General features: G+C 44.7%; 1 protein-coding gene across 1 annotated transcript in view; it reads left to right on the top strand.

The window, feature by feature from the left end:
* cfap73 (cilia and flagella associated protein 73) overlaps positions 1-22,787 on the top strand; it is a 39,069-nt gene that overhangs the window by 15,314 nt on the left and 968 nt on the right. The window contains exons 3-6 of the mRNA XM_085961738.1: positions 9,318-9,422; positions 14,006-14,206; positions 15,049-15,270; positions 17,621-17,776. Coding sequence (XP_085817864.1) covers positions 9,318-9,422; positions 14,006-14,206; positions 15,049-15,270; positions 17,621-17,776 — 684 coding nt within the window. The remainder of the gene's footprint in view (positions 1-9,317; positions 9,423-14,005; positions 14,207-15,048; positions 15,271-17,620; positions 17,777-22,787) is intronic.

The following is a 22,787-nucleotide window of genomic DNA, read 5'->3' on the forward strand; positions in this document are numbered from 1 at the left end:
GCCAGCTGTGGAACATTCCGGACCCTTTGACATGGAGAACATGTTTTGGCTTTCTCCTCAATATTCCCATCGAGACCTGGCCACCAGAAGTAGCTCCTTGCCATTTCCTTCATCCGAACCATCCCACTGTGGCCTGTATGAAGTTGGTGCCGTATAGGTTCCCTCAGGGGTGGCGGAATGATGACACGGCGTCCCCAAAGAAGACAACCTGCCTGGACGGAGAGCTCATTTCTTTTTGAAACGTAAGGTTTCAAACTAGGAGAATCTCCTATCGCTCTCCCTCGAATGACATCGTCCATTACCTCAGACAGGACTGGATCGTTGCGGGTGTACCTTCGCACCTGAACTGCAGTGACAGGTGCTCCCTCCACTTGTCTAAAGTAGAAGATGTCTATCTGACGAGGCTCTGGGGGAGTAACAGGCAAGGGTAGCCTCGAGAGACTGTCTGCGTTGCCGTGCAAGTCTGATTTGCGATATTTGATGTCGTATGTGTGTCCTGACAACAGTAAAGCCCACCTTTGCATCCTGCTTGCAGCGAGAGACGGAATTCCGGTGTGGGGCCCGAAGATTGAAGTCAATGGACGGTGGTCCGTCAGGAGTGTGAACCTTCTCCCAAACAGGTACTGATGAAATTTTCGAATTCCAAAAACGATTCCCAAGGCCTCGCGCTCGATCTGCGCATAGTTACTCTCGGCCTTGTTCAAGGTGCGTGATGCGAAGGCGATAGGTTTCTCTTCACCCGAAGGCATGATGTGGGATATGACTGCTCCCACACCATATGGTGATGCATCACATGCTAGCTGCACGGGTAGCTTTGGGTCGAAGTGTGTCAGGACCTCCGAATTCAGCAATGCTTTCTTTGCTTGGGCGAAAGCTTCGTTGCACAGTTCAGTCCATTTCCATGTTTTGCCTTGACATAGCAACTGATGTAAAGGCTTCAGCAATGTTGCTAAGTCTGGAATAAACTTCCCATAGTAGTTAAGTAGCCCCAGAAATGAACGTAACTGGCTCACATTCTGGGGTGCTAGGGCCTCCACGATCGGCTTGACCTTTGGCGGCGCCTTATGCAGGCCAGTAGCGTCAATCACATGCCCCAGGTACTCAACTGAAGACTGAAAGAATTCACATTTGTCTTTACGAACTCTGAGTCCGTACTCTTTCAGTCGTTGTAGTGTCACATCCAAGTTCAGAAGATGATCCTCCTCATTTGTCCCAGTGACAAGGATGTCGTCCAGGTAGCACTGGACTCCTGGCAGTCCACTCAAAATCTGATCCATTGCCCTTTGGAATAGAGCAGGGGCCGACGTAATTCCAAACGGAAGGCGGCAGTACCTGTATAGCCCCTTGTGTGTCACAATAGTCAGCAGCTCCTTTGATTTGTCATCGACATGCATTTGTAGATAAGCCTGGCATGAGTCTATTTTGCTGAACTTTTGCCCTCCGGCCAGGCCCGTAAAAAGATCATCAATGAGGGGGAAGAGGGTACTGTTCCGCAGACAGCACCGGGTTAATAGTCACTTTAAAATCCCCGCAGATTCGAACAGATCCATCCTTTTTCAGGACGGGAACAATGGGTCTGGCCCATTTGCTCACGCTCACAGGCTCCAGGACTCCATTCTCGACTAAGGCCTCCAAGTTAGCCTCAACTTTTGGCCTAATTGCATAGGGTACAGGTCGGGCTTTGTGAAACTTCGGCTTGCTGTCAGGTTTAATGTGCAGTCTCACGCTGATCTTTTTCATGCTCCCAAGTTCCCCATTGAAGAGTTCTGCATGTTTGTTTAACACTGCAGTCAGACCTGACTCCCCTTTTGACATCATGCGGACTGCAGGCCAGTCCAGCGTGATTTTCTCTAGCCACGCACGTCCCAGTAGCGATGGGTAATTTCCCTTTACCACATATAGTGGCAGTTTTGCAGTCTGTCCATTCAATTTAACTGTCACCTCAATGACGCCTCTCATGGCCACAGGTTCGCCGGTATACATCTTTAGCACAATGTTTGTTGGCTGAAGGGTAAGATGTTTTAGCATTTTGTTGTAGACAGTGTCTGAAACAAGGGACACAGCCGCGCCTGTGTCCACCTCCATCCGCACTGATTGTCCCTCCACCAGTGGTGACACCCAGTAGCCATTTGAACCACCTGCAACCGTCCGTATGTGCACCTCTTCCTCCTCAGAGGTGTCGCTCCCCTCTGTTTTGCTTGTTCCATCATACTGCACTGAATGAACACTCTTTTTCCTCTCTTGTCCAAATACAAACATTTTGCTTCCATGCTTCCCAGCTCTGTCTGTTCTTTTTTTTACCTCTACAGGCGCGTTCAATGTGACCCTTTTTGCCACAATTTCGGCATTCCAGCTCCGTACACCAGCAGTCATTAGCGTGATGGCCCGTTTTCCCACAATGGTAACATGTGCCGTTCCGCGCACCTTTAGGCTCAGACGACATTTTGTGAACTCTCCCTGTTGAACTCAACTGGTGAGCCTCCTTTTCCGCCATCTCCATGGAGACACTAACTTCAATGGCCTTTTCAAGAGTAAGGTTGTCCTCAGTAAGAAGGCGCTGCAGTGTGGCTGCATTTTGCAGACCACACACAAGTCTGTCTCTAATGGTGTCATTCAGCACCTCCTTGAACTGGCAGTGTTCCGACAACCTTTTTAAAGCAGCAATAAACATCGTCACTGATTCCCCCTCCTCTTGATTCCGTTTGGTTATTGCTGAGACATTTAGATTTCACAGAGGTTTTGGTGAAAAATGTGCTCCAAGAATTTCCACTAGTTGCTTATATGTTTTAGTTCCTGACTTATCTGGCTGCACGAGGCTGCGAAGTAAATTGAAAGTCTTCGGCCCGATTACACTCAAAAAGGTAGGCACGACCTTTTCATTTGCCACCGCATTCGCCAATACAAAATAGTCAAAACGTTCCGTATATGTGCTCCATTGCTCCACATTTTCATCAAAATCACCGATGTTTCCTAATATAGTAGCCATCTCACGTTTCAAATTAAATTTTCTGTTTACTCGAGAGAACACACAATACATAACACTGTGAAGTGCCTTGGAACATTTTCCTACGTTAAAGGTGCCATTTAAATGCAAGTTGATGTTGTAACAGATTAAATGATTAGTTGCTAAACACTCCCAAACCTTTGTCCCATTCAACATTCTTTAAAGTTTTGTCCTTTATTTTATAATCGTATTTACTGTTTTTTGCACCAAAGTACATTATCTTACACTTCTTTATATTGAATATACTATCTGACAATCAAGGATCAATGTACTCAGCTCTAAATAACTGGATAATCTCTGTCTCACTGTCTGTTACCAGTACAATTTTGTACGATCAGCAAATTCTACAGATCCTATTTTGGTGGGGTTATGGTGCACTGAATGACATAGAAACATAGAAGATAGGAGCAGGAGTAGGCCATTCGGACCCTCGAGCCCATTCCACCATTTAATGAGATCATGGCTGATCATCCAAATTCAGTACCCTGTGTGATAAAAATAATAACTTCCGGGAAGTTATGTCATCACTTCCTGTGAACTGTGAACTATGAACTATGAACTGTGTACATACCTCACTTCCTGTCATGTGTCACTTCCTGTTGGACTGGTATAAATACTGGTCTGTTCAGTATTGTAAGAGGCTTCTACCAGAGGCATGGTAAAGACCTCTCTTGTATATAGTGTGTTTATAAGTTACTTAAAGCTTACTTTAAAGTTACTTGATGGTAAGCCTCCTTTTTCTTACATCAATTTAAGTAACTTAGTATTTACACTCACAAATACTAGACCTTCGGACAAACTCGGAATTAAGGATCCAGGGAACCACCCATCATGGAGAAAATCCTTAGACCTATTCGTCTGGACTTGGACCCGAATGCACCAGCAGCTGGCAGGGTATGGAAGCATTGGTACCGTACTTTTGAGAATTTTCTGGATGAATGTGAAGCGGATGCTCCTGCTAGATTGAAGATACTTATCAATTATGTGACCCCAAAAGTGTTCGAATATGTTGATGAATGGGATAATTACGATGAGGTGATTCGGGCACTTAAGAAACTGTATGCCAAGACCCCAAATGAGGTCTATGCTAGACATCTACTGGCCACAGCCCGACAAGGGCCAGGGGAATCAATTGACGAATTCCTGCAAGAACTTCGCAGGCTCAGCGTAGATTGTAACTTTCAGGCAGCCTCAGCTGAGCTGTACCGCCAAGAAATGATTCGTGATGCTTTCATCTGCGGGATTGCCTCTCCATTTATACGCCAGCGTCTACTAGAAAGTAAAACACTTGAGCTACAAAAAGCTTTTGACCTAGCTTGTTCACTGGATTTGGCAAAGAGAAATGCAGACCTCTATCAGCTGCCCAGATCTCGATCTGCTGCTGTAGCTGCAACCAGACAATTCAAGCGGTCTCAGGTGAACCCTATCATGGGGGAATCTAATTCTGATAATTCTGATGAAGAAGAGGAGGACGACCCCACTTTAGCAGCCTCTTGGCAATCTAGGAAGGAATGCTTCTTTTGTGGAGATGCTTTTCACCCTAGGAAAACCTGCCCTGCTCGCAATGCAATCTGCAGTTATTGCGGGAAAAAAGGACACTTTGCTAAAGTTTGCCTATCAAGGGCCTCTACGAGGGCCAATCCAGCTAAGGCCTACCGAACTGCCCCAATTAGGGCCTATCAAGATGCTCCAGCTAGGACCTATCAAGCTTCCTCTCGAGCTCTCTCCCGAAGAAGCACACCGAGAGTTTCAGCCACTCTCTGTGCAACGACACCAATTACAGCTGCTTGCCCACAGAACCTGTCTCATGCAGCCACAAAAATTTCAATTAAAGGGCATACCTTAGATGCCTTAATTGACTCAGGAAGTACTGATAGTTTCATTAAGGAACAGGTTGTTGCGAAATTGAAACTACATGTCTTCCCATCGGACCAGGCAATTGCGATGGCCCAGTCATCACTTAATACCAGAATCTCCGGCTTTTGTGTTGTTGGTATGACACTTCATGGTCGTATGTATCCCTCCACCCGACTTTCGGTGCTCAAGGACTTATGTAGTGATCTCCTCTTAGGACTGGACTTCCAAAAACAGCATAAGAAACTCACCATTGAGTTTGGTGGATCCAAACCCGGACTTACTATTTCTAATATACCGTCTAAATTACTATTTTGTGCATTATCAGCAGCTTCACTTGATGAACCCTCATTATTTGCCAGTATTCCGCCTCAATGCCAACCGATAATAACGAAATCGCGGCGCTTTAATCAGGAAGACCAATCTTTTATTGCGGCTGAAATCTCTCGACTTCTAGCAGAGGATATCATTGAACCATGTTCGTCGCCCTGGCGGGCTCAAGTCGTCATTGTCAAGAACCCTCTAAAACCTCACAAACAGCGACTATGCATCGATTATTCGCAAACCATCAATCAATATACCGACTTGGACGCCTACCCATTGCCACGCATTGATGATATGGTTAATAAACTGGCCGAATACAAAGTGTTCTCAACTTACGATTTAAAAAGTGCCTATCATCAGTTACCCTTGAAGGTCTCAGATAAGCAGTACACAGCCTTTGAGGCTAATGGACGGCTGTACCAATTTCGTCGCCTCCCATTCGGGGTTACTAATGGAGTGGCTGTCTTTCAACGGGCAATGGATGGCCTGGTTAAGCAGGAAAACCTAAGGGACACTTTTCCCTATCTTGATAACATTACCATTGCAGGTCACGATCAACAGGAACACGACTCCAACCTCCAAAAATTTCGGGACGCCCTCCATCGCCGTAATTTGACCCTGAATGAATCCAAATCTGTTGAGTCGCAACCGACCATCAACATCCTTGGCTACTGCGTAGGCAATGGTATCATTCAGCCAGACCCAGAAAGACTTCGCCCGCTCCAAGAGCTCCCGTCACCTAAGAATCCAGCTTCTTTACGTCGGGCTCTCGGTCTGTTTGCATACTACGCTAAATGGATTCCTCATTTTTCGGACAAAATCCAACCCTTGCTGCATGCTAGATCATTTCCACTGGGAACAGCGGCTGTTGCAGCCTTTAACCTTCTCAAAAAACAGTTGGAGAAAGCGGCTCTTCACTCCATTGATGAGAATCTCCCTTTCGTGGTTGAATGTGATGCCTCGGAGGTGGCGATCTCGGCTACTCTGAATCAGGAAGGTCGTCCTGTAGCATTTATGTCCAGGACCTTACAAGGTGCCGAGCTACATTATCCTCCGGTTGAGAAAGAAGCCACAGCCATCATAGAGGCAGTACGGAAGTGGAACCATTTTCTAGCTCGCCAGCACTTTACATTGATCACGGACCAACGATCAGTCGCCTTCATGCTCGATAATCGAAAGCGAACCAAAATTAAGAATAATAAAATACAACTTTGGAGGATGGAACTGGCCTCTTTTGGTTATACCATTCTCTATCGGCCTGGCAAGGAGAATGTGGCCCCGGACACCCTCACACGGGCATTCTGCTCCACTATGTCATCCTCCACTCTCATGGATGTCCACAATGGTTTGTGTCATCCTGGCGTTACGCGCATGCTACATTTCGTACGATCACGGAATCTCCCTTTTTCCACTGGAGATGTAAAGAAAATATGCTCAGAATGCCGGCTTTGTGCGGAATTAAAACCTCAGTTCTTCCGCCCCTCAGATGGTATACTCATACATGCAACCCAACCGATGCAACGACTTAGCATCGATTTTAAGGGCCCAGTGCCCTCTTCAACTCGGAACACATATTTGCTCACCATGATCGACGAATATTCACGTTTTCCGTTTGCCTTCCCCTGCTCCAATATGCTGGCGTCCACAGTAATCTGCTGCCTTGAGCAGGTATTTTCTCTCTGTGGCATGCCGGCTTATATTCACTCAGATCGGGGTCCATCCTTTATGTCGAGGGAACTCAAGGACTACCTCTCAGAACGGGGAATTGCTACAAGCAAAACAACACCATACCATCCCATCGGAAATGGGCAGGTAGAGAGGTATAACGGTATCATCTGGAATTCCGTACGTCTCGCTTTAAGATCTCGGGGCCTACCAGACCAGCAATGGGAAACAGTGCTTCCGGATGCATTGCACTCTATACGGTCCCTGCTTTCTACAGCCACAAATACTACACCTCATGAGCGGTTCTTTGGATTCCAGCGTCGCTCATCTCATGGGACATCACTCCCGTCATGGCTAACTACTCCTGGACCTGTATTACTCCGAAGATACGTTCGGACGTCTAAAAATGACCCTCTTGTAGACGAGGTCGAACTAACCGATGCCAACCCCACCTATGCAAACATACGATATTCCGACGGCCGAGAATCTACCGTATCATTACGGGATCTGGCTCCCTGCCCACCAGGACCTAGTGGGACATCGGGTGATGGCATTTCACCAGGAAACTCTTGGGACCTATCGGGTACCCCTCTCCAGGATCCTGATCGGACACCAACTAGCTTGGTGCCGGTAGAACCCCGTGCTCAAGGTTGCGACCCTCCCAGTACCACGCATGAAAGTACTGGTCCGCCACAGACCAGCTCTGCACCTCCCTCTGAACAGAGGCAGTCTGACTTTGAACCTATTGGGGCTCGTACTCGAAGCCATGATCTCCCCGACCCTTCACAGGGCAATCCAGGCCACACGGACTCTGACCAATGGCCAACCGCATGTAAGCGGACCAGCGACCCTCTACGACGGGAATCCAAACGGGTGCGACTCTTCCTTGTTCGGCGGCTGCGGACCAAAAGGTAGACCACAGCCTCCTAATCCTGCAGGAGGGAAGAATGTGATAAAAATAATAACTTCCGGGAAGTTATGTCATCACTTCCTGTGAACTGTGAACTATGAACTGTGTACATACCTCACTTCCTGTCATGTGTCACTTCCTGTTGGACTGGTATAAATACTGGTCTGTTCAGTATTGTAAGAGGCTTCTACCAGAGGCATGGTAAAGACCTCTCTTGTATATAGTGTGTTTATAAGTTACTTAAAGCTTACTTTAAAGTTACTTGATGGTAAGCCTCCTTTTTCTTACATCACCCTGTCCCTGCTTTCTCCCCATATCCCTTGATTCCTTTAGCCTCAAGAAATATATCCTACTCCTTCTTGAGTATATTTAATGAATTGGCCTCAACTGCCCTGTGTGGCAGAGAATTCCACAGGTTCACCACTCTCTGGGTGAAGAAATTCCTCCTCATCTCAGTCCTAAATGGCTCACCCCTTATCCTTAGACTGTGACCCCTGGTTCTGGACTCCCCCGCCATCGGGAACATCCTTCCTGCATCTAGTCTGTCTTGTCCTGTTAGAATTTTATAAGTTTCAGTGAGATCCCCTCTCATTCTTTTAAACTCTAGCGAATATAAGCCTAATCGACCCAATCTCTCCTCATACGTCATTCCTGCCATCCCAGGTATCAGTCTGGTGAATCTTCGCTGCAATTTCTCCATGGCAAGAACATCCTTCCTCAGATAAGGCGACCAAAACTGCACACAATACTCAAGGTGTGGTCTCACCAAGGCCCTGTACAACTGCAGCAAAACATCCTTGCTCCTGTACTCAAATCCAACGCTATGAAGGCCAACATACCATTTGCCTTCTTAACCGCCTGCTGCACCTGCTTGCTTAACTTCAGCGACTGGTGCACAAGGACACCCAGGTCTCGTTACCCTTCCCCTTTTCCCAATCTATTGCCGTTCAGATAATAATCTGTCTTCCTGTTTTTGCCACCGAAGTGGATAACCTCGCATTTATCCACATTATACTGCATTTGCCATGCATCTGCCCAATCGTACTGGAGTTTCTCTGCATCCTCCTCACAGCACACACGCCCACCCAGCTTTGTGTCGTCTGCAAACTTGGAGATATGACAGTATCAACACATAGTGCCCTGGAATGGTGGCAACGGCATTCTGTGATCCATCACACCAGTGAGTTGCCAATTTTAGCCACATAGTTATGGGTAACTGCTTAGCAGAAGCCAAGCACTTCCCCATGGGTGGGAGGGAAAATTGAAGGGAAGCTCTTCAGTGAACATGCTTCCTACCTTCTAGCACCTGTTGAGCAGGTTGCTCACCCATTCTCTCTATTGTAGTTGGTGTATAGCTCATGGACAGTTGAGATAACAGCTTGAAAAAAATGGAGGTTTGTAACTTGAGAGTTCATAAAACTGTTCCCCTTATCATTGTAATTACTGAATGTCATGAGGTCCCAGGAACTTAACTAGCCACTCCTTCATAAAGTAAGATCTGATTACCTGTAAGAACCTTCAGCATATTTTTTTAAAAATATCATATTTCTCCTTCGACAGGAATTCAAGGTGAAAATCAAAGTTTTGCAGCAGAGAAGAGAGGATCTAAACAGAAAGGAAGAAGAGCTGAAACAGTCAATTCATAAATTTGATAAGTTCTTACAGGTAAACATGCAGCATGGACTGGCCAGATCATTTTCATTATTTTAGCTGGTTTTGAAAATTGCATGGCAAAAATATTTGTTTTTAAGGATGATTCTTATTCTGTAACTCTTTCTACTTATTCAGGCTTGACTCTTGGGCTGTGTTGTTCATGGAGTTGGCCTGCTCCATGAATAATACAGCCCAAAGGTCAATAGCTGGATAAATAGATCAGAAATTAAGTGCTGCGTGGCTGCAAGAGTGGTGTGGGAAGGAGGAGTTCCATCATGGGACACTGGCACCAGTACTGGGACAGGAAGGAGCTGTACCATTGGGATAGGTTCCACCTCAATCGGAATGGGATAGAGTCCTAACAGAAAGGATAAATAGGGCTGTGGATAAGACTTTAAACTAAAAAGATGGGGGGTAGGGGGGCTGAGATCTGTGGAAATAACATAAACCTGAAGGTAAAAGAAACAGGAGAAGTGAGTAAAGGTCCGACCAAGGTAAGGAATAAGGGTAACATAAATGGTCAGGGAACAGATACAGTTATAGAACATAATTATACAATGACTGTAAAAAATAAAGTGAGAGGAATGATTAATAAAAACAAGTTAATTTGCCTGTACGGAAATGTGCACATCATCCAAAACAAAAGGGGGGAACTGGAGGCAATAATTCATAGCAAGGAACCAGATGTAGTAGGAACAACTGAAACATGGCTACATAAAGAACAAGACTGACAGTTCAATATTGCAGGCTATAACATTGTTAGAAAGGATGGGCAGGGAAGAAGGGGGAATGGGTTAGCTGTACTAATTAGAGATAACATAATGGCAGTAGAAAAAGGGAAATAACTAACATTAAGATAGAAACAGAATCCATACGGATTGTGATGAAGGATAAGAAGGGAACAATCACACTAATAGGGGTATTCTACGGGCCACCTAATAGTGGAAGGAAAGTGGAGGAAGAAATATGTAAGCAATTTTATGAAATGAATAAAAGAAACATAGAATAATAATCATGGGAGATTTCATCTACCCATAGTTAAACTGGCAAAAGAGGTAGAGAAAGAAGAAAAGTGAATGGAGTTTTTACAGTGTGTTCAGGACTCTTCTTACCCAGTACATAAGAAGCCCAGCAAGAGAGGATTCGCTGCTGGACCTAATAATCGGAAATGAACCAGAGCAGATAAGAGAATTAAGCATAGGGGAGCATTTAGGCAATAGCGATCACAGCATAATAAGGTTTAAGATAATGATTGAGCAAGATATAAGAAAGACAAAGACCGAAGTAATAAATTGGAAAAAAGCTAATTTTGAAGGAATGAGAATGAAACTAGGGAAGATAAGTGGAAAAAAATATTGACAAACAAAGAGATAGAACAGCAATGGGAAATAGTTAAAAAGATGATCAATAGAGTTTAGGAAAAATGTATTCCACTAGAAAACGAGAACAAACTAACCAATAATAAAACAAGGTGGATGAATAAAAAGATAAGGCCAAATTGAAACTAATGAAAAAGGCATACACTAAGTACATAGATAATAAAGAAAAGGATGACAAAAGGGAATATGAAGAGGTTCGGAAAGAAGTCAAAAAAACAATTAGGAAGACAAAGAGGAACTACAAAATTAAATTATCATGGACTATAAAAAGAAATCGTAAAGTATTCTAAATGACAATTTACAGATTTCAAAAGGAAAGGTAATGCTTGACCATCCTTATTGAATTCTTTGAAGAGGTAACAGAAAAAGTAGATAAGGGTAATGTAGTAGATGTAATATATTTGGATTTTCAAAAGGCCTTTGTTAAGGTACCACATAGTAGACTTATGACTAATTATGACTAAATTTAGAACAGGTGGAGTATGGGGAGAAATAGCAGAATGGCTGGTAAGCTGGCTGCAAAACAGAAAACAAAGAGCAGGGGTTAAAGTAGTTACTCAGACTGGTGGAAGGTGGGAAGTGGTGTTCCACAGGGATCAGTGCTGGAACCACTTTTGTTCAACATTTACATAAATGATTTGGAATCGGGAATCGGAAGTACAGTTTCAAAATTTGCGGATGACACCAAATTGGGGGGCAATACTGAGGAAGACTATGGACCTGAAATTACGGTGGTTTCGACAGCGCATGCACAGCGTATGCTGTTGGAAGCCTTCAGAAAGACCCTGCAAGTTCCAAATTTTTGCATATTTGCATTGACAGACCATTCACATCCGCTGCAAGAACACTTTCACTGGTGCAGAGTCGGGCTATTTGCCCAACTGCTGCCCAGCGAATGCCCACGAAACCCTTATGCCTGGTAAAAGCAGGCATAAGGCCTTGTTTTAGCAGTGTAAGGGTAAATGATTAAAACATTCACATACTGTACATTTAAAATTAGTTTAGGTAAATTTTGGCCCATTTTAAAATGTTTAAATTTATTTTTCAAAAAATTACATTTTAATTTTAAATGCTTAATTAAAGGGTCTTTTAATTAATTTTGAACATGGGAATATTTATTTTTATTTAAGTGGTGGGAATTCTTATTTATTTGGGGATGTCTAACATGCTTATGGGGATTCCGTGTGTAAATGGAATCCCCATAAGTGTCATAGGAATCCTCCTTTTTGACCGAGCCCACGTGATCCCAGGGAGACTTGCAAATTGCGTGTGCCCCTGGGATCCGTGGGCCTTTTTGCAGGCATACGCCCGCAGGCCCGAGAAGGGAACTCTCTGTAGCTATGGAGCCAGGAGGGAAGTATGGAAATATTTTGCGGGTCGGAGGCGTACTCCGGAGGTACACCTCCGACCACAAATTCAGGGCCTATGAAGAAATATAAAAAGAGAATAATATATTTGCAGAATGGGTGTGTGTAATTGGCAAATGAGGTGGAGCATTTTGGTAGGAGAAATAACATACTCCTTGGAAGCAAAGAGATCTAGGGGTACAGATACACAAATCATTAAAAGCAGCGATGCAGGTTAACAAGGCCATAAAAAATTCAAACACCGCACTGGGGTTAATTTTTGGAGAAATAGAATTGAAAAGCAGAGAAGTTATGTTAAACGAGTATAGAACCTTGGTTAGACCACATTTGGAGTACTGTGTGTACTCCGTTCTGGTCTCCATATTACAAAAAGGGTGTAGAGGCACTGGAGAAGGTGCAAAAGATAATTACAAGGATAATACCAGAACTGAGTGGCTATAACTATCAGGAAAGACTGAACATACTGAGGCTCTTTTCTCCAGAAAAGTGAAGGCTGAGGGATGACCTAATTAGTGGTCTTTAAAATTATGATGGGGTTTGATAGAGTAGAAATAGAGAAGATGTTTCTGCTTGTGGGGGAATCCAAAACTAGAGGTCATGAATATAAGATAGTCACTAATAAATCCAGTAAGAAATTCAGGAGAAGCTTCTTTATCCAGAGAGTGGTTAGAATGTAGAACTTGCTACCACATGGAGTAGTTGAAGTGAATAGTGTAGATGCGTTTAAGGGGAAGTTTGATAAGTGCATGAGGGAGAAATGAATAGAAGGTAATGCTGATAGGGCAAGACAAAATAGAGTGGGAGGAGGCTCGTGTGGAGCTTAACCAAAGGCATAGACCAGTTGGGCTGAATAGCATGTTTCTGTGCTGTAAATTCTATGTAATTCTATGTACTGCAAGCCAGAAAAGTTGAACTAAAATTCTCAACTCACACTAACTCTGCAGTTCCATGGACGATCACGTGAATGCAAACCATAAATATGTTCCAGTGGTCAAACCCTATCTTTAACGCTGGTTGGTTTTCAATTGTGATTTTATAGGGGGGAAAGGGCCATTTGTGAAATTCAGAATGATCCTGCAGTAACTACCCTTCAGACTGGGAAGTTATTGTAGGACTATTCACTAGTGGCCTTCGATCTTCTGCAGTTCAGTTGGGCTTTAAAGCAGTTTACGCTTTTGGTCTTCTGAGTTCTATTGAGTCCACCTCTGGCTTCACTGCTCTAAGATTAGTTAGAGAGAGAGAGCTGTCTCTGGTATGGTTGTTTTAAGGTGCCAGCACCAGGCACCTTGCTCCACTTTTCTGGCCTGTTACGATGGATATTTCTGAGTGGTTCAGAAGGTCCACCATGTACTCTCCTGTTGTTTGCAGCATCACATTTTTATTTTGGGGCCAATAAGGTTAGCCTGTCAACAGGGTCTCCAGAGGTCAACGGCAAAAGTTTTGAGTTGAGTGATTTTAAAGGCCTCGCATTACATGCTTTTGGCCAGACACATGTGAGATATTTCTGAGTCAAGGATCTGACTGTGCACTTGTGGACCTGGTGAATCCCAAGTTGCATGTGGCGACTTTCATTTTGGAAGGGATGTGTCTCTCCTTTTAAATGGTGGCTGGGAACATGCAGTTAGGCCGTCACTAGGAAGCTGTCTTATTTGCTCATCTTAATTGTAGGAATACTTTGGGGTAGGCGACTCAGGCAAGGACCACCAATCCTGGTCCACTCAGTAGGCCTGAATTAGAGATGTAATTTAAAGGGCTTGCAGGAGAAGATGGCCTATTCAAGATACATTTTTACAGATGTGGCAGTAATTTGTGCAATAATGTCTGTTGTTTTCCCTCTTCTCCTCCTAAGGAAAATGATGCCAAGCAAATCAGAGCAAAGAATAAAATAGCTACTGAAACTGAACTAGTAAAACAGAAAGAGAAGGAAATTCTTAGACTTAAATCAGAACTGGCAACTCTTATCAATAAGAGGGAAAAACTGAAGGCGAAAGTGGAGTCGTACACCATTTATCCAAAATACTTGGAGAAAGTAATAAAAATATCAAAGGAGGTAACTGTGGAAAAAAAGTATTGCTTTGAACAATGCTTACATAAATGTTACTAGTAGACCATTTTGGCGGGGCACTTAACTTACACAGCCAGCAATAGCTTGTACTTTTATAGCACATATAATGTATTAAAACATCCCCAAGTGTTTCACAGAGGCAAAAATAACCAGACACCAAGTAGTGCTGGGAGTAGGTGATGACTGAAGGCAATGTCAAAGAGGTAGGTTTGGGGAAGCTTTTTGAAGTAGTGGCGAGAGATAATAAAGTGGTGGGATATAGGGAGAGTATCCCAGAGTATGGGGCCAAGCTGGCTGAATGGTCTGCTGCCAAAGATGGAACAGAAGTAGAGGGGATGCAAAGGAGGTCAATGTTGGAAGATCAGAGAGTGTGTGATGGAATATTGGTCTAAAGGAGGTAAGGAGAAGACCTTGGAGAGACTTGTAGATAATACCACGTATTTTGGAAATCGATGAGTTAGTGGATGGGGGAGCCTTTGAAGGTTAGCATGAATGGGGTGATAAAGGAGTGGGTCTTAGTATGGGACAGGGTGCAGGCAACAACGTTTTGGATGAGTTGCACTCTGTGAAAGCTGTAACTTGGAAGATCGGCAAATAGAGCACGGAGTAATCAAGTGTGAAGGTGGCAACAGGTTGCATAAGCATTTAAATGGGGCAGAGATGAGTGACGTTACAGAGATAGAAATAAGCAGTCTTGGTGCTGGTGAGAAGTTAAGAGAGGCCCCTTTTTCAGATTGATAAAAGTTTCATTAAATGTCAGATTTATTTTTTCTCAAGCTGTTTGTGATTGAAGGAACTGTTTCTGATCATCTATGTACCTTTCTAAGTTTCAGGATATCAGAATGGTGAACACTCGTTTTGAGACTTTGTTTATTACACATGACATTCTAATCAAAAAATACCAGGAAGATCAAGAAATCATAAAGACAATGAAATCCGATCTAAATAACTTCATAAAAGAAAAGAACAATGATACTTTGGAGTACCATAATATCATAACTGCACGAAAATGTCAGTTGGAAGCAGCCAAAGCTAAAACTTTAAAAGGGGTAGGTATTTACTAGGAATTAAGCAAACCAACAAGAGTCGATTCCCTAGATCTCCGCTAACTGAAATGCTGTTGTTGGATACCCACTAACTAACTCTTGAGATTTAATATAAAAATCTGTAAAGAGAAGTTGAATTTATAAAATGCCTACACTTAATTTCTCTTCTTACTCTGGTATAAACTGTTTATTATTGTGATAGATTGCTGTTTTTGTCTGACCATCTCACACATTCCAAAAGCTGTGTATATTAGAGTTGGTCAGCTTAAAGATACAGTTCATTTTAGACCATATGTATATATAAAGACCAGGCAGACATCTTCAAGGTTGTTCCAAAAGGCTTACCAGGTTAACTCAGATAACAGATCAGCTACAACTCCACTAAATAACCATGAAGCCCCAATTGTAAACTACAGTATATGTAGGAGTGCACACAGTAATGCATACTGGCTTGACAAGAGGGGAAAATTCCACTTTAGCTAATAAAATGTAAATTTTACCAGTTATTGCTTTATTTTATCCTGTTGACCAAGACACGTACAGTTTTATGAAAAGGTACACTGGTGATGAGATCAGTATTGTGTAGAATACCTGCAAACAGATGGTACAGGGAGGTGCTTTGCAAAAGGTTATGTAGCCAAGTTTTTGTGCTGGTATTTGCACATCAGCCATAAAGCAAAGAGAAATTACAAACACATTAGTATTTGGTGCGATTATTTTGTAGGATATTACTGACTTGGTTCAGGGGTGCTAAAAGATAAACCAAATGTCACAGGGCTTCATAAAAGAGCTGGAGTGAAGTTCCTTCTGGTAATAAATAATAAGCATGCTGACTTTTTAGCTAAATTTAACAGCAGGGTCGCACCTAGGGTGACTTGGTACAGCATAGAGGTAATTATAGGATATGGATTGTCGGGGGGGGGGGGGGGGGGGATGTAAAATGTAAATTTGCAACTTCTTCAAAGAAAGCAAGAGAAAATCAGTAAGTGAAGCCTTCTGGGCTGTTCTCAAATACCTTATAGTATCCAGATGTTCACATACTGTCACTGAAGCAAAAAGAAAATTATAGGAGAAGAAAAGTCTAGATTATCATTTATTGCTCAAACCCCTTTGCAGTAAGAAAAAAAATCCACTCAAGTATATCTGTTACATTTTTAAAATAGCTAGGCTATTTAGGAGTGAAATTAGGAAGTACTTTTTCATACAAAGGGCAGTGGAAATCTGGAACTCCCCCCACCCCCCCCCCCCAAAAGGCTTTGGGTGCTGAGTCAGTTGAAATTTTCAAGATGAGATTGATAGAACTTTGTTAGGTAAGGGTATCAAGGGATATGGAGCAAAGACGGGTAAATAAAGTTGAAGTACAGATCAGCCATGATCGAATTGAACAGGCTCAAGGGGCTCAATGGCTTACTCCTGTTCCTATGTAACAATAGAATTAATGTCCAAGAGTGCTTTTCTAAACTACACTCTATGGCCAGGATTTTGCAGTAGAAATAATGGTGAGGCTATCAGCGCTCACTCTTACCAAGGAGTAAATCGGACAGCAACTTCTGGCATCTGTGCATGCGCAGTTAAACGCAGAAATCAGGAAGTTGCTGTCCGAGTTGCCCTGCTCCTCCAGAAGCTTTGCTACACTCGGTACTTTGCCGAGAGACTCAGCATTCACATACATTCAACGGCGTGAAGTTGTGGCGCTTACCCACTAAGCACGCCAGAAAAAGTTAGGGCTTGTCCATTCAAGTGTAAGTGAACTTTTAACAACGTGATAAGTCTTAATTACTGCCAAACAACCCCTCTGACACTGAAATTTTACTTTTCAAAGTGTGGCGTTTCATACCCTCAAATTTTAATTATTGTTGGATTAAAAAAAAATATTTTTAACTTTCTTTCTGTCTCTTTTATCTCTCTCTCTCTCAATCCCATATTTGTTTCTCTCTTTGCTTTTTGTACATGATTTTGCATTCAATATTTTAACTGACACTTACCGGTTTAGACTCTGCGTGGCTCAGTAAGGATTCTTCAATCTGATTGGTTGAGGAGACACAACATTGCTTGCCCTGTTCACACAGGTCCCAGACCTCCTGTAGAGGGCGCTGTGCTGTTTTGGCTCTCTGATTACTGCAAGTCGCAGTATAAAAGCCCACAGAAAATCTGTGGGCAAGTATAAGTGTAATGAGCGGCGCGTGCCATTCATTAACCACTGAGAGCAAAATCCGGGCCAATGTTATTTTGAAGGTATTTTGCCGGAATAAGATTTCAAATGACGAGAACATGTTTCTGTTGAAGACCATAATTAACTTGCACAGTGATTTGAAAAGAAACTTTGTAATTGTACTGTTATCTAATTTAACAGGAATCCCGATGGGTACATATACAAAATACAGCAGCAAAAAGGACACTTGTCTGGGGTATGACAAAAATGGCAATTTTTAACCTTTACATGTATGTAAAAAAAGGAGATATGCAATTTGACACCTTAGCAGAGGACACAGATACACAGCTTCAGGCGGTAAGTTGTACTAGTTATATATAGATCATATTCCTTCCTATTCTGGGTTCAAACTTTTTCCTGTGCTTTTACATTGATGATGGGACTGTTATATTATCATATTTTTTCCTAGTTTTCTGCTCTCTTGAAGGTGCTGACTAATGCTTGGGTACAATTCCACCATTAGTGACAACCCTCCGGTACCTTGCTTAAGTCAGCATCTATATATATAAATCGGTACTTCTGTCATTCTGTCTTTCTGTCTATCTGTCATCGCGTGTGCGTTGCGGGTATGCACTCGAAAGTTACAGGGCGTACCTACGCGCGCGTTACCTCCAAAGAAAGCTTACGCTTCCGAGACGGTTTTAAGTGTATTTACGTTTCGGCCGGGCTAAAATTGCACCCGCGGTATCCCAAAAACCTTCAACATTCCGCTCATTAGCATCTCATTATCCGCTCATTAGCGACAGAGTGACCTCGAGCTCGACCAATCGTACGCCGGGTTGCTGGCGTGTGCCGCCGGGCCAATCGGTGCGCGTGTGGCCGGGCTTTATCATTCTGAACCGAGGTGAGTCGCCGCCATCTTGATTCCAAACTTTTCCTTTCTTTTTCCCGCTTTCTGCGTCTTAAAAAAAAAACGTTGCTTTTAAAACACATAGGCCTAGAAATTCACTAGCCTTAGCGCCGCTTTTGAGGCGCTAGAGGGACTAGCGCCAGAGTTATGGCCAGTTGAAAAATTCCCTGGGGCCCTAAAGCGGCGTTGCACCGGTAGTGCTGCGCCGGCACCGATGACGTCATCGGTGTGCGCAGCGTCCCGGTTGCCATGCCGACGGGCCCCAGCGCCAAAATTCAGTTGCGGCCGCCTCGCCCGTGGCAGCCGCAACTAAGACTCTGGCAACAGAGTCCAACATGTGTTTGCGCCGGCGCATTAAAGGCCCCGCGGCGGCCGGCCGCTTCCCCGCCGGCCGCCTGCCCGCAGCTCCCTCCCCGGACTTCTCCCCCCCCCCCCCCCCCGGAACAGATGCAAGCCCGGCACTTGTCCGAGGTGCCGGGCTCATTTTTAAACAGATTTGGGCGGGCCGCGGCCGGGTGCAGGCAGTTCCTCCTTAACGGAAGGAGGAGGCCTGCACTTCCCCAGCCTGCCGCACCGCATCGGGTGCCGCAGCGCCGGAATTGCGGCGCTAAACGGCAGTTAGCGCCCTTTTCCAGGCGCTAAGACCCTTCAGTAGCGCCGGCAGCCGTTTGGGCGCGCGCTACTGAATTTTTGGCGCGCGCAGGGGGACTTAGCGCCGGCACTAACTTCCGGCGCTAAAGCCCTGGCTAAGCCAAAACCCAATTTCTAGGCCCTATTGTTTAAAAAAAAAATGATTTAGAAAGTAATTAACTTATCTAATCTCATTAATTTTCCTACCTTTCCCCGTTTTTCCAGGTAGGCCTAGAAGCCTCGGCGTCTCCTCCGCACCCACGCCCGAGCTAGGCACCTCCCGGCCCCACTCGAAGGCTGGAGAGCCGAGCCTCAGCCCAGCGCCGCTAGGGTGCGCGCGCAGCAGGAGCTGAGACGTCTCTCTCTGCCGGGGCTTGCTGAGCGTCCAGCGTTACCCTGGCAACGGGCGCAATCGGCGGCCGCGACCCTCGGGGGGGGGGGGGCCGCGCGCGCAGCAGGAGCAGCTGAGACGCGGCGTCTCTCTCTGGCTTGGTCAGCGTCACGGTTGCCCTGGCAACCGGGCCCGCCGGCCGAGAGAGACGCCGCGTCTCAGCTCCTGCTGCGCGCGCAATCGGCGGTCTTCACCTCCGGGGGGGGGGGGAGGGGGCGCGACCCTCGGGGGGGGGGCGCGACCCTCGGGGGCCGCCACCCTCCCTTCCCCCCCGCCCTCCCTTCCCCTCCCCCCCGCCCTCCCTTCCCCGCCCTCCCCCTCCCCCTCCCCCTCCCTCCCCCCCTCACCCCTCCCCTCCCTCTCTTCCCCCCAGTCGCTCTCTCTCTTCCCCCCAGTCGCTCTCTCTCTCTCTCTCTCTTCCAACAACATGCCCTCGAAAAAGCCTCGGCACCGCCGGGCACTTCAGCTAGTTCTTCATGTAGGAGCCTGGTGAGTATTAGCAAGCTATGTTTTCCTTGAGGGGCATCACAGCTGAACCCAATAATACCATCACCAAATAGCCACTTACCAGCAGTGGTCACTGGTCAAGAATGGGAACCCTGGATGATTTCCTCTTTCTCACTGAAGCCAATTCTAAAACCCCTACTGCCACACCGGACTGAAATCAGCTAACTCAGTACAGGACAGGAATCAATCCTAGGACTTTCATGTCTGGATTGTTTTACCCAACTGATCCATTGAAGGACTTGGCAGATATTCTGTTTTTATCATAAGAACATAAGACGTAGGAGCAGGAGTAGGTCATTTGGCCCCTCGAGCCATTCAATAAGATCATGGCTGATCTGATCTTGGTCTCAACTCCACTTCCCTGCCTGCTCCCCATAACCCTGGACTCCCTTACCTTTCAAAAATCTGTCTCTCTCCACCGTAAATATATTCAATGACCCAGCCTCCACAGCTCTCTGGGGAAGAGAATTCCAAAAATTTACGACCATCTGAGAGAAGAAATTCCTCCTAATTTCCGATTTAAATGGGTGCCCCCTTATTCTGAAATTATGTCCCCTAGTTCTAGATTCACCCACGAGGGAAAACATCCTCTCTGCATCTACCCTATCAAGCCCCTTCAGAATCTTATATGTTTCAGAATCACAGAAACGCCACAGTGCAGATAGAGGCCATTTCGGCCCATCGAGCCTGCACCGACACATATCCCACCCGATCCCCGTAACCCCTACACCAACACATATCCCACCCTATCCCCGTAACCCCATGTATTTAATCCCCCTAACACTAAGGGTCAAATTATGATAGCCAATCAACCTAACCCGCACATCTTTGGACTGTGGGAGGAAACCGGAGCACCCGGAGAAAACCCACGCAAACACGGGGAGAATGTGCAAACTCCACACATCGCCCGAGGCCGGATTCGAACCCGGGTCCCTGGCGCTGTGAGGCAACAGTGCTAGCCACTATGCCACCGATCAATAAGATCCCCTCTCATTCTTCTAAACTCCAATGAGTATAGGCTCAACCTTTCTCCTATGAAGGAGTACTGGTGACATAAATTTGCAGCATGCACGTGGATTGGTGGACTAGCATGCTGCACCATAAAATAGCAGTATATTTGCTATCTGCACTGGTGATTTCCTACAAGACAAACTCTTCATCTTGCCTGGGTCATTTGGGCAGCTGTCCAAGTCAAGGACTAGAGAGGAGAGAGGGAAAGTCAAAAAGAATGCCATCCTTAACTGCTTTTAAAACACTTATTTTATTTTTGAGGCCATGATTCCTGAGAATTCTTGAGATCGACAGATTTTTGTTAGGTAAGGTTATTAAGGGATATGGAGCAAAGGTGGGTAAATGGAGTTAAGGTACGGATCAGGCATGATCTAATTGAGTGACGGAGTAGGCTCAAGGGGCTCAATGGCCTGCTCTTGTTCCAAGGATCCTTTGCTCTTTTCTGGGTCTTCTCATGCCATGAACCATTCACAAACTGGAAGGTAAGCAGGTAACCTTTCACTCAGGGCTGCACTAACACTGCGCTGAAACCAACTTCCAGAGAACAGTCCTGGATATCTTTCCCTCAGGTTTTTATTCCTTCCCTTCCTGAGGGGAGGGGGGGTAGGGTAACTGAGTGCCAGAGACTCCTCAGATCCACAGTCGAGATGGAGGGAGATGGGGGGCTTGGTGTGTGGCGAATCACAGGCCCAATGTGCTGCACTGCCATTTTACTAAATATTACAGGGTCGAAATGCTGCAGGGGTTCTCCAAATCACCTGCCATAACTTTAGTGCAAGATCCACAGCAATCCTAGAGAAACTCTGTTTACTCCATTTATCCAGGATCTTCTGCCAAAATTACAGCAGATGATTGGGAGAAGCTCTGTGGAAATTAAACCCCTATAGCTGTAACTAATGTTATGAATAAAAAAGTGAAATTCTATTTTGGGGATTATAAGTTTTAAAACTAAAATTACCCACAGAATGCTTTTAAGTTTACAATCTGTTTTGTTCCAGAATGAAAGTAAATGCACTTTCTTGAGCAGAAAAGACACCATTTAGGTGTCTTTTATTACAGCTTATCAAACAAACAAGAAAGGAAGACTGCATGTGTATCTTAGTATTGGAATCAATAGCCAGCTACTTAATTGTTCGTTAGCCTACTTCACAATCAGTAGGCTAATGAACCACTGATAGTATCACAGCTGACCTGCTCTTAGAATAATATCACTTAGGTCAGATTTGCTAGCAATAAAATAATTGATAATATAGTACTAACAATTTGCCAAATAAAAGTATATATTTTTAAGTCCACTACAAAAATAAAAGTAATGTGCTTCTACAAATATATATTTTTTTTTAAGTAGTATGATTTTGTTCTCTCCATTTCCAGTTTTTCCCCCTTCTCCCCTTAAGGTTCTGGCCTCCACTGGAGTTTAGTTTGGCATCACCATCTCCAGTATCTTGTTCAAGTGCCCATTCTTTATGCATGAGCCTGGACAATGAGTGTCAGCAGGCTAACAAACCACAGATAGCATCGCAGCCAAGACAGGCCCTGACCTCACGCACTTACTGACATGGGTCACTGCATAATGACCAAGAATGGGAACCCTGACTGATTTTTCCCCCCTCCATTCCTAGCCATGGGGCACTAGTGCTAAATGAAGGTCGCTTCCACTTGGCTGAAAAGAGCTAACTCAGTGCAGACCCGGGATTGAAGGGAATCAACACAGTGAATGGATCAAATCGTATGTATACAAAAGCAAAATACTGCAGATGCTGAAAATCTGAAATAAAAACAGAAAATGCTGGAAATACTCAGCAGGTCAGGCACCATCTGGGGAGAGAAACAGAGTTGGAACATTTCAGGTCGATGACCTTTCATCAGAACTGTATCATCAGAAATAGTATGTATTGTGAGATTCAGGAATAGATGTG

Source organism: Somniosus microcephalus, chromosome 19, assembly GCF_052327205.1.
Source record: "Somniosus microcephalus isolate GS21.2 chromosome 19, FLI_Smic_1.0, whole genome shotgun sequence".
Lineage (NCBI taxonomy): Eukaryota > Metazoa > Chordata > Chondrichthyes > Squaliformes > Somniosidae > Somniosus > Somniosus microcephalus.